This window comes from Brachyistius frenatus, unplaced genomic scaffold (genome assembly GCF_029030835.1).
Source record: "Brachyistius frenatus isolate BFR_SWC_R1_liver_20210118 unplaced genomic scaffold, ASM2903083v1 Contig_9, whole genome shotgun sequence".
In the NCBI taxonomy this organism is placed as follows: domain Eukaryota; kingdom Metazoa; phylum Chordata; class Actinopteri; family Embiotocidae; genus Brachyistius; species Brachyistius frenatus.
The window spans coordinates 7240620-7255028 of NW_027210608.1; the positions used below are offsets into that span (position 1 = coordinate 7240620).

General features: G+C 39.7%; 1 protein-coding gene across 6 annotated transcripts; it reads right to left on the bottom strand.

Annotated features, from left to right (window-relative positions):
- Positions 1-611: 611 nt before the first annotated feature.
- Positions 612-10348, bottom strand: LOC138616319 (tropomyosin alpha-1 chain-like). Of its 6 annotated transcripts, none has more exons than XM_069690543.1 (9): positions 10126-10348; positions 9529-9654; positions 7274-7407; positions 6244-6361; positions 5945-6015; positions 5740-5815; positions 5561-5623; positions 5298-5367; positions 612-1324 (listed from the first exon to the last, which is right to left on the bottom strand). In XM_069690543.1, the coding sequence occupies exons 1-9, from the start codon at positions 10237-10239 to the stop codon at positions 1242-1244; spliced, it is 855 nt and encodes a 284-aa protein (XP_069546644.1). In that variant the 5' UTR covers positions 10240-10348; the 3' UTR covers positions 612-1241. The 6 variants fall into 6 exon arrangements, with proteins under 6 accessions (XP_069546644.1, XP_069546643.1, XP_069546647.1 ...); XM_069690542.1 differs by having other exon boundaries at positions 612-2862; XM_069690541.1 differs by lacking the exon at positions 612-1324 and adding an exon at positions 4604-4686 and having other exon boundaries at positions 10126-10347.
- Positions 10349-14409: the final 4061 nt, after the last annotated feature.

A 14409-nucleotide genomic window follows, 5' to 3' on the forward strand; every position in this document is an offset into this window, starting at 1 on the left:
TACTGTAATTTATTGTCCAACTTGATAAAAGCGCAACTTTTGAAATACATTTGTTTTGACTGGTGGTTGTATAAGCAAGAAAACACATTTCTCTTCATTTCTGCTGACGGTTATCTGATCTATGCTTCTTTTTTTTTTCTTTTTTTTTTTCCTCTGGTGAAATACTGTATACTTCCCTTTTTTTTAATCCTTTAAAGGTTTGAGGGGGGGAAATCCTTTTGCTGTGGAACAACTCATGTCCATACTTGGGGTACAATCTGTAAAAGGGGTCATTAGTAAGTATTGTTTCATTTTAGGGCATTGCAACTCAATTTTTGGACATTACTATCAACTACTTTTTGGAATACTTTACATGTGAGGGCTCATGTAACTGACTGTACTAGTGATCAACTGCTACAAGTGTGGTTACACCACACAACAAGATTGTGATGTGTTTTCCCATTCAATATACAAGTGGTACTTCAACTGGAAAAGTCTGGGGCTGTGTTTTGCAATGCAGTATGAGAGGTGAAAATTTTCTCATCTGATATTTAACACTTTTCCATATTTCTTCTTCTCACCATCTTGAAGAACAAAGAAAAAATATTTGCAATGATGCCCAGCAAAGTAAATTATTTGATTCAACTGTTTATTCATGATTTTTACATTTCCAAGATAAAATGGGAGACAAAAATCAAACAAATCACTTTAGAAAAGAAGTCATGTACATAAAGGAACAGAAAAGTTAGGATGGCACACAAACATTTCTTTCACTTAGCTGAAACAATACATTCGCAACTGTGCTAAGAATTCCTTCCTGGCCAAATTGGAGAAAAAAAAACTGACACTGAATAAATGTTTACAATACAGAAAAAATAAACGGACACAAGCGACTTTACAAAAGTACATATAATAAAATTCACTTTTATATAACCGTGGCTTAAATTATGGCTTCATTCATGATGATAATGTGCAGCATTTTCCCCCAAACAAGTGCAAATTCCCAACATATACACGTCAACCTTTTAAGATATACAGTGAATTTGAACAGACCTTTGATTACAGTGTGTAACGAACAGTGGAGCCGAACTGTAGCTCACCAAATCTTTTTCTGCTACATCATGTACAGCTTGTGTCTTGAAGATGATGAGGTCAGAGAAGACGAATAAGCACCAGCCCCAACATTATCTGTAACAGCCGTATGTGGGAGCCAGGCGTATTCGGAGTGGATGAGGCAATGTGGGGAGAGGAGCACAGCTGGGTCAGATGTTAATCATCTCCATTAGAGTCTGATCCAGCAACTGCTTAACACTCAGGCCCTCTTCTTTAGTGCGTGTGAGTTTATCTGTTAATATAGCATTGCATCAGTTAAAAAAGAGAAATCATAAAACAAACAGTGCAAAGATGCTCAGAATATGAACAGACAAAGCTTTAGTCCAGGATAACAGTGACAGACGTGCTGGTTATTGTTACAAACCTCATGAGATTAAAAGTAGTAGTAGTAGTACTAGTAATAATAATACATTTCATTTATATAGCACTTTTCAGGATACTCAGACGCTTAGTAAAAGGTCAGCATTCATTAACTAAGTTCATATCGCCACCTTACATTACGATACTGCAAGCCAATTCCACAGAACCACATAATGTATTAATAATGTGATTTTAAAAGCATACCGTTATGTTGCACTCAAGCTATAGACAGGGCTGTACTTAAGACTGTATAATCTGTGTTGAGCAACACAAAGGCTTGAAGCAATTCTTTTTTCTTTTTTTTTCTTTTTTTTTTTAGCAAATCTGATGTGGCAGCAGATTTGAATGAACCTACACAATATTGAGTCCTCGCTCTCTCTCCCCAAGGTGTTTTAGGTGAATCAACAAACTCCAAATTCAACTAAATTGCAAAGAAAATACAATTAAACCACAATATGGAGACCCACATTGTATAATCATTATTATTGGACATTCCAGGTTTTTCCATTTGATTTTTGACAAATTCAGCATTCAAAAGGTTTCAGAGTGGTTAGAACAGGCCGCCCCGCCGCTAAATAGGTAGATACTTGGTACGCTGATGGAGAGTTTTCTTGCTGCCACACGCAAAACGATTCAATCTCCTGCTGTGTCACAATTTAGCCTTCATTGAAATTAATGTTGTATATCCAAGACTCTCTCAGTAGGTGGGGGATTGTCACAGGGTTCAGATCCACATCACCAAAATCAATGTGTTATTAATGCCTCACATGATCAAAATGCTGAAGTGAAAATCTTCACTGAAATGCTACAGGTTAAAAAAAATAAATAAATAAATAAAAAAAGAGGTAAAATCTGCATTACAGCCGAAACAACAGCTAGTTTGGTTCTCAGTACAGCTAACGTGCTACATCTTGTGATTTTCAGTTTATAACTGATTAGGTTTGTTGAAAACTCAACTTCAGTTTAGGAATGTAGAAAGACTTCTTGGCCACTTGCAATATTCAAGTCTTTCCCAGCTGTGGACGCCAAGAATCATCACCAGGCCTCACCCCATGAACAGCAGCACAATGAAGATTACAACTGGGTTCATGTGGTACAGCCCTGACAATAACTGAGGAAATATATCCATTTCATAACTTTTTAAGCATGCATAATGTGAAAATCTTCCATTTGTAATCCCATTCTTTGAAAGCATTGCTTGTCGTAGTGTTGTTGTGTAGCTGTGTAATAGACATTGTTGTCTACACTTTTTTTTAAATTAAATAAACAACATGAGACAACACTCCTGGACATTAGAGCATTAGAAAAACTAAAGCATACGAGAGCCCATTCCAGATTACGCCTCATTTAAGGCTACTCTCAGTTCATTGGTCAGAAGGCGGTTTTTGTCAAGCTGCTTGTATAGATGGTCTTGGCAGTCAGAAAGCAGGAAGGAGAAAACAGAAAGAGACATAAGGCAGATTAGTACAAAAGACAAAGAGTTAGTGACACCAAACAAGTGTCAGTTTGTATTAAAGCTGTTGAACTGCATGAATACAACAGTAACTATCCGTCATCACCTTTCTGAAGGGTCTCAAAATTGCTTGCTGTCCTTGTTAGCCTTAGCAAAGTCATCCATTCATTATTGTTTTTTTGTTGTTTTTTTAACTGTTTTTCCTGTAGCTTTCACTAATAAATGTGTTTCCTTTTCTCCCCAGCAATAATGAGGATAGCCTGGAGAAAGCCGGTTAGTTATTGCATGTTCCAGATGCCATTTTTCAGTGTCAATAGAGTTTGTGTTGGGGTTTAAGCTGAGCCGATCATACTGGAAACTAAGGAAACACTTATGGAGGTCTTGCAGCACAACCTTTTCACCATGATAATTCTTTGATACATTTTCATGAACTCAATTTTGACACTTTTTGCAATCTACAATTTCTCTCCAACAGCCAGTCAATATAGTCACACTTTAAATGTGTGTCTTTATAGTAGTTTTCAATCTTATTGGCCAAGTCTGCCATTTATGCCTTGGATTTAAAATGCTTTGCTATGCATAGCTACAACATACATTTGTTTGGTTACATGTCTTCTGATGTATTTCTGTCAAGGTAGCTGCTCAAGTAGTGTTGAGGACTTGCGCTTACTGTTGCTACACTACGTTCACTCGTACTGAACTAGGACAGAATCTTATGGATGTTAACTTTATAAGGAGGCCCAAGAACATAAAAAAAAGAATTGTTCTACGATGTTTGAGTCAGAAACTTCAGAATCCCTCGTGACAGCCAATACTGCTCAGAAACCGCAGTATAAATCACTGATTAATCTCCATATTTCCATTATAAAAATTTTTTAAAAAGGAACAGTCCTCTCAAACAGGAAAAGGAACAGTAAATGGGAGAGGAGCTTCATAGTTTATTCAAAAGCTACTTGACAAAATAAATTAAACACATAAAAGACCAAACTAAAAAACTAAAAAGTTTAGACAAATTGAAATGAAGAAACATTGCGAGAGCAAGGGGAAGGGCTAACATAGATAGAAGAATGTTTATTTTACAGAAAGCATTGTGGCTCAAAAGTCTGTATGAGAGATGAACAAATGGACGCCAGCAGCGATGGCCCAATGTGCAGGAGTGACAGGGCAGTGAAGAATATACAGAAACAAAGGAAATGGAAAGTTGGGCTGCGCTGCACAGGAGAAAAATTATGATGCTCAACCAGCTTCTGGAGTGAAGGGTAGACAAATTTAGCTGTGAAAAACAAAAGGACACAAATGTTGGAGGGATAAATAAAAGATGGCATGAAAGATGAGTAACATGCAAAACCAAAGAAGGAAAAGGGATGCAGGGAGAAGGCAGACAAGCTAGATAAAGAGTATAAAACAAAAATAAAATGTGGCTGTGCTGCAAGAAACTATAACAGGAAACCAACATTACTACTTTACTTGCTTTCCATATCAAGAGGGGTGCAAAAATCTGGCCTAATCTGGCACCTTTAGTTCAATCACAAATCTTTGTTAGACTAGCAGTAAAGGCCAATTTAAAAATCAACCATCTATAATAAAGTAAAACCCACTGCACTCAGACATGCTGCAAGAGGGAACTATTGTATGTTGCCAACAGCGGTTAGGGGTGTTAAGATCTAAGGAACAGAGCAGAAAGAAGCATGTGGTGAATTACATGGAAGTCATGTCGTTGAGGGCGTGGTCCAGCTCCTCGCTGATGGCCTTGTACTTCAGTTTCTGGGCATACAGCTCATCTATTGTGTAGTAATTATTATCAAGTGGCAGTAAGGGATTTGAAAATAAGAACAGAAAAATCACAACGTCAGAGAACAAAAGTCAAAAGGAAAATACAAATAGAGAAACTGGGGGGAAAAAAAGGCATGACAAAAATAGGAAGGGTGTATGACAGCTGCTGATGTTGTGTCAGATTCCTGAGGAGTCACTGAGAAAGCACCTCACATGTTCCATGACCCTGCGAGCACAGCTCGGGACTAGCTGGCCTTGAGCAGTCACTACATTAGAATGCCAAACTGCACTGAGGTGAGAAATAATGTTGCTGCCAACATGAATAATATCACATCGGCCTCTGTGGTTCACTGCTGCGTTTTATTCCACCCTGGTAGACAACTGACAGTGCAGATATCGTTCCTGAGCACCATTTAACAACCTGCTGACCAGATAAATAACCTCATGCTACCCAAAAAAGATTCGTCTTTTTTTTTTAAATTAGAAATTAAAATATAAACTGCCGTTTATGCAGGATTTTAGAGGAAGACTCTGCGAGGACGCCTGATTACAACCCCTTATATTTTGTGAAAAACCTGAAAGCAAACAGACAAAAAAATCAAGTGCAAAAGATTCATACCCTCAAGGTCATCAATGGTCTTCTCAAGCTTGGCGACTGATCTCTCAGCGAACTCAGCACGGGTCTCAGCCTGAGTGGAGGAGTACAGTTATGCATGAGCAATTTCCATTAAGAGGTTTACTTTACTAACCACAGCCCTACAAGAAACAAAGTACTCATTCCCAATACAAATATATAGTCAGCATATTTGAATCAACTAGCTAATGAGTCACATCCCATCCCTACAGTTTTAAAACAATGATTTGTAACTGGAGCCAACTCACCTCCTTCAGCTTGTCTGTCAGAACCTTGATCTCCTCCTCATACTTGTCCTCCTTCTGCGAGTACTGTGGTCACATACAAAAGGCAAGAGTTAGGAAAACACACAAGACAATATAACACACAAAGTTTCTCAAAAACCTCACAGGTTTATACAGTGAATTGTCTTGGATCTTCTTGGTACCTTCTCTGCCTGGGCCTCCAGAGACTTCAGGTTGTTCTGAACCGTCTTCAGCTCCTCCTCAAGCTCAGAGCATTTGCTGTTGAGTTATGGTGTGGTTGAACGAGCAGAAAAATGCCAAAAACAGAAGGAGAGAGGTGTCAGAGAAAAACATTACAACAAAATAAATCCGAAACAGATGGGATGGAGAAGGAAAGGATGCCATTACCTCTCAGACAGCTCAGCGCGCTCCTCTGTACGTTCCAAGTCACTCTCAATGATCACCAGCTTACGGGCCACCTGAAATCACAGCACACAAAGTCTAGTCCCACACTGGTTTCGCACATCACGGGACACTCAGACAGAACTTTCTTCTTGTACCTAATTTAATTCAAATAATTGCTTATAACGGAGGACATATACATTGGTTAGAAAATAGCCAGTGATATCAGCTGTTAGATCAGAGTAAAGAATGTAGAAAATGCAAAGCTCAAAGTTAAGAGTGCTGTGAACAGCTGAGAAACTTGCCTCCTCGTATTTGCGGTCCGCCTCCTCAGCAATGTGTTTGGCCTCTTTGAGCTGGATCTCCTGCAGCTCCATCTTCTCCTCGTCCTTCATTGCCCTGTTCTCGATAACCTTCATGCCTCTGAGGGAAAGAAAATATTACAGCGGGTAAGTTTAAGTAATGTTGTGGAGAATTCCCTCTTGTATAGCTGACAAAAACCTCAGTAGCTTGTCTCATGAAACCCCAGAAAATGCCACTCAGGGCACATGGTTCCTGCTGATGTCTCATATTGGTGAGCAGTCTGAACTTCAAGAGGGAATTCACAGACTTTCAAATAATAGACTACTGTCTGGACATAATGTCTGGATACTGTACACAGACATACACAGGTCTGTTAGACTGTGGCAGACAATGTTTACATGATAACTGTGTGTGAGAAGCCATGGATGAATTGACACTAATTAAAGCATAAATTGGTCTGTATTATTCATGTTGTCAATATCTACACTTGTATCAAAAGGCTTCATTGAAGTTTCCATCAAAATGCCACAGGCATGCCGAATGCAACATTGGTCAGGACGAACCCAAATAATGTATTAATGACACCGTGCAAAACATCATCTAAGAAAACTAGTTTCTTCTCTTGTGTTTAAATTCTGTTGTGCAATACAACTGCCAGCAACCGGTGGCAGCACTGAGCAAAATGTTGAGATCAGCATGTGCCATGTGCGAACCATAAAACTTGAGTCTCTATTTGTCTTAAAAGCCATTCCGTGATTAATGTGCTCCAAAACGTTGACAACAGCGAGGGATCTATTAGAGTGATTGTTTTTTCAAAATATCCAAACAGGTTGTTGAAACATACTGCAACACCCATTTTCATAAAGAGGACAGCACTCCTCAAGGAATAATATGAGGTGATGGGGAACAAAAACACACAAAATGTGTCATTCAGTGCATATCAACACATTTAAGTTGTTTTTTTTCATGGTATGACATGAGTGGAGTGTGTTGACCATGAGGGGGTCCATCTTCCAGGTGCAGGATATTCACCTCTCGCTCTCATCAGCAGCCTTCTCAGCCTCCTCCAGCTTGGTCAGAGCTGTGGACAGACGCTCCTGAGCTCGGTCCAACTCCTCCTCAACCAGCTGGATACGTCTGTTCAGGGAAGCTACATCACCCTCAGCCTAAGAGAGCACAACACCGCAAACATATAGGGTCAAATCAAGTTTGCGTGGCCAAGACATGTGCACTGCAATATAGTTTATTTGGTTTTGCAAGGCTTTCAGTGTTTTGGCAATGTTTCTCCAAGGGAAGCAGGGAGCAGGGGATGGGTGGGGAGCAGGGAGCAGGGGATGGGTGGGGAGGGAAGGATGCACTGCTGTGTTTTGCACGGTTTAAACACAGGTTAGCAATACATTTAAAGATATTCTAGAGTTGTACCCACTGTTCCGTCTGCTTTTTTTTTTTTTTTTTTTTTTTGTTAAACCTGCAATTTCCCGTCTCACGGTGATTCAATTATCTTGTCGCATACACAATACACAATACGGCTGCAGTGTAGCATTATGGCAGGGATAAAGACACCTCCCTGTGTTCAAACTAGCAGGTGTTTTTGTTTTTGTTTTATCTCGGAGGACCTGTGGTGCTGCTGTAATGTTAGCCTACTCGTAGCAGGGATGTTTGTTTATTCGAGCCGTGCAGGGTGGTGTCCTTTCATCCACCCATCCTTTGCTCACATCCTCCAGTGGGCTAATTTCAAACTCTACCCAATAATCGGTCTGTAATGCGAGCATGTACCGTCGCCGCCTGGGCCTAGACGCCACGCTTTTTGACCAGATCTCCGCCTAATGCCGTCGGCAGCCTGGGGACTAATTGCCTTAAATGATGAGCTGCTTACTGCTTCCCTCGCACTCCTCTCCTGGTTCAGTTCCCGCTGTAGTAGCGCTGCCCGATCCTCCGCCGCATCGGCCTGCTCCTGCAATGACTTGATTTTCTTTTTCACGGCTTCCAGGGAGCTCCCACCGGCCATATTTTTTAGCTGTATTTATCTCTGCTCAACTAGATTTCTCGCAGCTCTGTGCGGGTTACCTTCGCACACACACACACACACACACACACACACACGTTTGGGGAAGCGGCGCGTTTGATCCCTGCCTCCACCACTTTTAATCAACCGCTGATGAGGATTGGGAGGTGCCACCGGCCCCGGAAGTACCTCATTTTACCCGCAAATGATTAAAATCATTACCTGAATAAAATAAATATACGATTTATATTGATTTCTGGCGTTCTTTAAAGGCAATATTATGTCATTGTTTATACTTTTTTGGACACAATATAACTATTTAATTCCCGAGCTATTTTAGGTGCATCCCCTACTGTTAAATTGAGCCAACCCTATCAAAATCACAGATTCAAACATCACACACTGATTGTCATAAGCTACCACAAAAGTAGGAGTGTATCTGAATCACTTTTACGCACCAATAATTAATCGTCTAACGTATTAAAACAACAAAAATCATATTCTTATTAGTAAAAAAAAAAAACGTTGCTACTTAGACCTCAGAGGTGCTGCAAGTGCAATTATTTTATTTCAGACCGCTAAAACTTGTGTCTGCCTTTACAAAACACTGTCATCCTTTTGTATTCCTTATTACATTGATTTTTATTTTGTACTCATTTTGTTATTTATATTTTTTTCCCAGCTAAATTATATCCTTTTGCGCTTTTGTATTTCTTTAATTTAGTCTAGTTGGTTTAGTTTTAGTTTTCAAGTGCATTTTAGTGATAAATAAAGTTGATCTTTTTATCTATCTGTTTGTAACGTCGTTGCAGCTGACTTTCCAGTTGCTACCTCATTAATTACGCTTAATTGGCGTAACATTAAACGCAGCCAATAAAACGTAGAAATTTCAACCGGGTTGGGCATTAACTGTGGGGTGACAACTGAAACCACTACGACCACAATCTGTCAAGGATTTCACGGGCCAAAATATACCTGTAAAAAGCCCGACTCAAACCACACTAGCCCTCAGAATTCGTCCAAATGTCTGTGGAATGCACTGGTAAGGCAGTGAGCTGTGACTTTGTCATATACAGCACAAGAGCTAAATTTAACTATTCATATATTGATCCTATATGAAACCCACAGGTTCCTTATAATTGATTATAGCATAATTTAAGCATTTCAGTAAATCTGTATGCGGGCTGGTAATCTTAGTTTCTGAGGGGAGACAAGGGGTGTTTCAACGTCAAACCATTAGGTTTTTCTCCACCACTCTCTGGTACCATCAGCCCAAACTCACATCTGCGGCCTTCTTCTCAGCGAGCTCCAGTTTCTCCTGGGCATCCTTCAGAGCTTCGGAGTACTTGTCCAACTCATCCTCAGTTGACTTCAGCTTCTTCTGAAGCGCTACCAGGTCATCCTCAAGCTTGAGAAACGAGAAGAGTTTTATTTACACGTAGAAGATTCTCTCACTCAATCTCAACGCCAAGTACACTACACCGAGTGTCCCCTAATAATCTTTAAGGAGTGAAAATAACAGACTGTCGTGCTACTATATAAATTGCATCACTAATTTAGACAAGATTAGACAATTTTCTTTAAGCCTATTGTCTTAAATGACAGTTTGTCTCATTATTTAACAGTGTAGCTAAATAATAGAGAATCCAACAGTAAATATAAAATGTTCCCAATACTGCCAGCCTCACGAAGTCCACATATGAAATGAAAGCAAAAAGGATACCTCATATCATTTAAAAAATGTAACTAATCATATGAAAACAAGCCTAATAATCCACAATGGTATGGCACTGGATAAGAACCATTTAGTGCCATGCGCAACGTGCCATGGGCACCGGTGCGTAAACGCACCAGAGATGGTTTCACACTGGACGCCGACCTGTTTGCTTCTGTCCTCAGCTGCCTTCTTGTCTGACTCAGCCTGCTCAGCTCTGTCCATGGCATTCTCCTTGTCGAGCTTGAGCATCTGCATCTTCTTCTTGATAGCATCCATGGCTCCTTGGTGTTGGGGGTGCCGGGCTAACTAAAAACAAAAGAAAATGAATGAAGGGATCGGAGCGTCTGAACCACACTGAACGCCAGGCTGGAGTGCGAAAACTCGCTGTGTAGTGAGGCAAATATGTAATTTGGCAGGGCAGTTACTGGATACCTAATACGTTTTTGGAAACAACTGCAGCTACTTATCAACGTGGGACCTGACTGCTTTTTCTGAATCTCTTCACTGATTCGCTCTTCCAAGACATTTGACCACTTCTGTGACTATACATGGGGTACCGACGTCAGGAAGTCACTCCCCCCTCACGGCAAGACGTCCACTCCTATTTCTAACACTCTTCACGTGGATGTAGAGTGTCAAGACTCATTGAATCTGGTCAAAGGGCAGAGAAGCCATCACTGGGCCATTACCTTGGTATATAGTATATATACTATGCGTGTGAGCAGAGGAAGATACAGAAGCTCTGGAATTTCAACAGGCCAAATTAAAGGATTTGAAGTAGTTTTATGAATCATTCCTTCACATTTCAACAATTTTTTTTCTAACTTATTAAGAGATCAACCCTGTCTAAAATATAATAGCATTTCATGTATTAAAGCTATTCATACAAAACAAATACATGTGATTGGATAAGCCCCTGTGAAAGTTCTTCTCCCTTTGGGGGGTGTCATATTAGCCAGTACGGCTTGTTTGTCTTGCAGGGATCATTTCAGCAGCTCTCTTACAACATAGTTCAACATCCGAGCGGCAATCGGATAGGCTTTGCTCTCAGTAGAGTTATATCATCAAGCTTGTCCAACTCCTCTCTCAGCTAATACATTCCTGAGAGATCCATCTCAAATGGACAGCACTGGATACAGTGGTGTGAGCAGAGGAAGATACATAAGCTCTGGAATTTCAACAGCCCCCTCACTGTGCCTCTGTGATAGTTCACAGGGCCACTGACACAGCCGCAGCTGTCACACAACCTGTGGTCGGGACTGGAGGATGGTTGAGTAATAATACTTTACTGGCGACTATAGTAACTTGTTTCTGTGCATGTTAGGAAAACTGGATCACAGAAGAAGAATGAAATAGGAGTTCATGGGTGAAATTGAGATCAACTGGCTGAATAAAGTCTGCACATTTTCACTGTTGTTATGTAATTCTATATGAACACCCTGCCCATGTTCTGGTCCATAATAACAACCTACTCTGATAATATTTTTTGTCTTTCTCTGTAATGATCCTTCATCCCATCCTTCTTTTGTCCCTAATGCTTTGCTAGTCTTTTGTTGAGTGGATATTTTTGGATCTCACTGCTCAGACAACACCTGCTGGACTCTGTCCATGGCCTTTATGGCCACTCCTACTCAAATTCAGTGTGACTTTTGGAAAGAGACATAGACTTTTTTTCCAATCTGATTCTCTACCAATTCATGCCTTTGTAAAAGACAAACAAACTATATGATTAGTCCATAAACACTTTCCCATTACTTGATTTCATAAGCCTTGATTGATATTTTTGTTTCATAAATTTGAACCCAATTATTAGTGTAAATTCTTCTTCTTCTTAAATACTAAAAGAAAAGACTGTGGAGAATCTATGACAATCAAAGTACTTCTAGTCAAATTTGGACTTGTCTTAAAATGTGATTTTTTTTTTTAGTTGTGCTCATGTGCTAAATTGTTCCCCTGTCTCTTTCTCCTGCACTTTATTACCTTGGTGGTCTGGCCCGGTATTCTTCCTGGGGCTTTTTTAAGGCAGTCAGCTGTCACTGTGTTGTCATCCTGCCATGTGTTTTGTGGACTGTTCAGCAGCCAACCAGGCATACCGGTCATATAAAGAGATCAAAAAGGCTCATGGCGCAATCCACGTCACCCTAGCACCGTGGATAGATAGCGAGATGAACATCGCCACATTGTACCTGTCCAACCATAAATGATTTTCTCAGATTTGGTTCGGGGTCTGATTCAGAAGTCTGAAAATACTTCCATTAAAATTGGACATAGAGTATATTATAGATATGACTGAGGTCTTGATGTAATATATGTTACTACTGTTCAATTTGAGTTATATATTCTTTTCCTTTTTCCCTGACATTGCAGAAAAAAACCCTTTATAGTTGTCAAAGCCTTAACACAGATGGGTGTGACAACTGAAACAACCCTCACTATTCCCAAAATTGTTATCATGCAGGGAATCATGCAGTCCTTTAACAATGATGTTATGGCCTTTTGTAAAGCCACATATGAAGTTTTAAGACCTCTGAAATTGGATTTGGGCAACCATTGTCCGTTGATGACCCTGTATGCATTACTGATTGATTGCTCTGAGGAGCTCATAAAGCCAGCAGTCTTTGTTTTTGTGGTGTATCATATAGTTTGTGATCTATTCTGTAGTCAGGTGACTTCTTATATTTATATAATTTTGTAATCCCAAAAGTATTCAACAGTTTGATTTTACAGTTTCGTCAAACCTTTAGTGTCAGACAAGGAATAAAAGCAAGTGTTGTTGGAACAGTTCGTCACAGACGTGCTGAGACAGTTGGGTGAGTAGCTCCCAGACAAAAACCGGAACACAGTGATGATTTCACTGGTAATGTCTGGACTGGAATTTCTCACTTCCTCCTCACTAATTAAAAGTATCAGGAGGGAATAACTTTGGAGCTCTGCCCCATCCCTCTGAGTCAAACTTTATCACTTGCTGTGATTCAACCTAATCAAGCTCATCATAACAGGTTCAATGTGCAGACTTTATTTATGAGGTCATGAAAAAAATATCAGTGTGATGACTGTGTATGGCTGTTCTGCACAGTGCTTGTTACATTGTGCCACTGGTGTGTCAATTTCCATTAGTTGAGTAACACAACCAACAGCCTAATCTGACATGGATCATTTTATTAATAAGAACATGTAAGAAATTAAGGTGCTGTAGGTGGAAGCAGCCAAAGAAGAAAAAAATAAAGTTAATTGTTTGTCTGTGGCGCCACCAAGTCAGGATGGGTAAATTTATATGGAATACAACTGTGTTCAGTGGTTAAAGCCACCAGCCTTGTTATGTAGCATGCTGCAGTCATCAGTAACTGTACCTGCTTTCTGACTTTTATTATAATTAGATTTAGGACATAAAAATAATGGATGAGCTGTCTTCTATCAGCTGCTTGTCCACATTAAATTCAATGCCCTCGTCCTTTTACCCAGGGTTTTTTGCTGTCTTGTTCTCAGCCAAGTCAGTGTAACAGGGCCCTCTTGTTATAATTCAGATCCCCTTATTAACAGGAAAAGATTTCAACAGTCACTGAGTTCAACATTTCTGTCACTTTGAAAAAGCGTATACAGTAGTTGCATTAAAAGCTGACTTGATGAGAAAATGTCAGAAAAATGATTCCAGGGTTAAAAGCAGTGATGAGAGCAGCTGTGCCACTGTAATTGACATTGCCTCCTCAAATTTTAGTGGTGGACAAATTTAGCACGGGTCTCAGTTCATAGCCTGGACTCAATATAGCTTCAGGTTTAGTGCTGACTCAGAAATACCATCTTGTCCTGACACTAGACTGACAGATAGTTAGAGAGACCTTGTTCTCTTGTAAGAATTTACCTCTCTTGTTTTTCCCTGGGGGTGGAAAAGTCATAGTGGTTCTGCATCCTGTCAGTACTTCTGCTCAAAGTTCATGTCAGACAGACATGTACAATCAGGTTTTAAATTAATCTAATCAGAAAATTGGTAAATCTTTCTTTCCACACATTTTCCAACATAAAAGTTTTAAATGTTGTTTCAAAGTTATCAATATACTGTGGCGGAAGGTGAATATAATATTTTCTGATTTAAATCAGGAAACATTTCTTACTCTGGCTGTAATTTATGGAGGACTGGAACTAATTGATAGATTTAGTTAAATAAGAAAAAAGATCAACTACCAATATTGATACATACATAGCATTAAATCTTGTATATTTTTTATATTCCTAAAAGTTGTCTAAAACAAGTACAGTCTACACAGACTACTGAATCAACCTGCAAAATGAGTCCCCCCCCCCCCACACACACACACACTCCCCAGGATGGTATATCCCACAAAATACTAAGGACATGACCTCAATGTCCTCAGTGATAATTGTAGCCCTGAATGTGGTTACAGACATTTGAGCTTGTGACAGATTTCATACGTTTTGCTTTGAATTGTG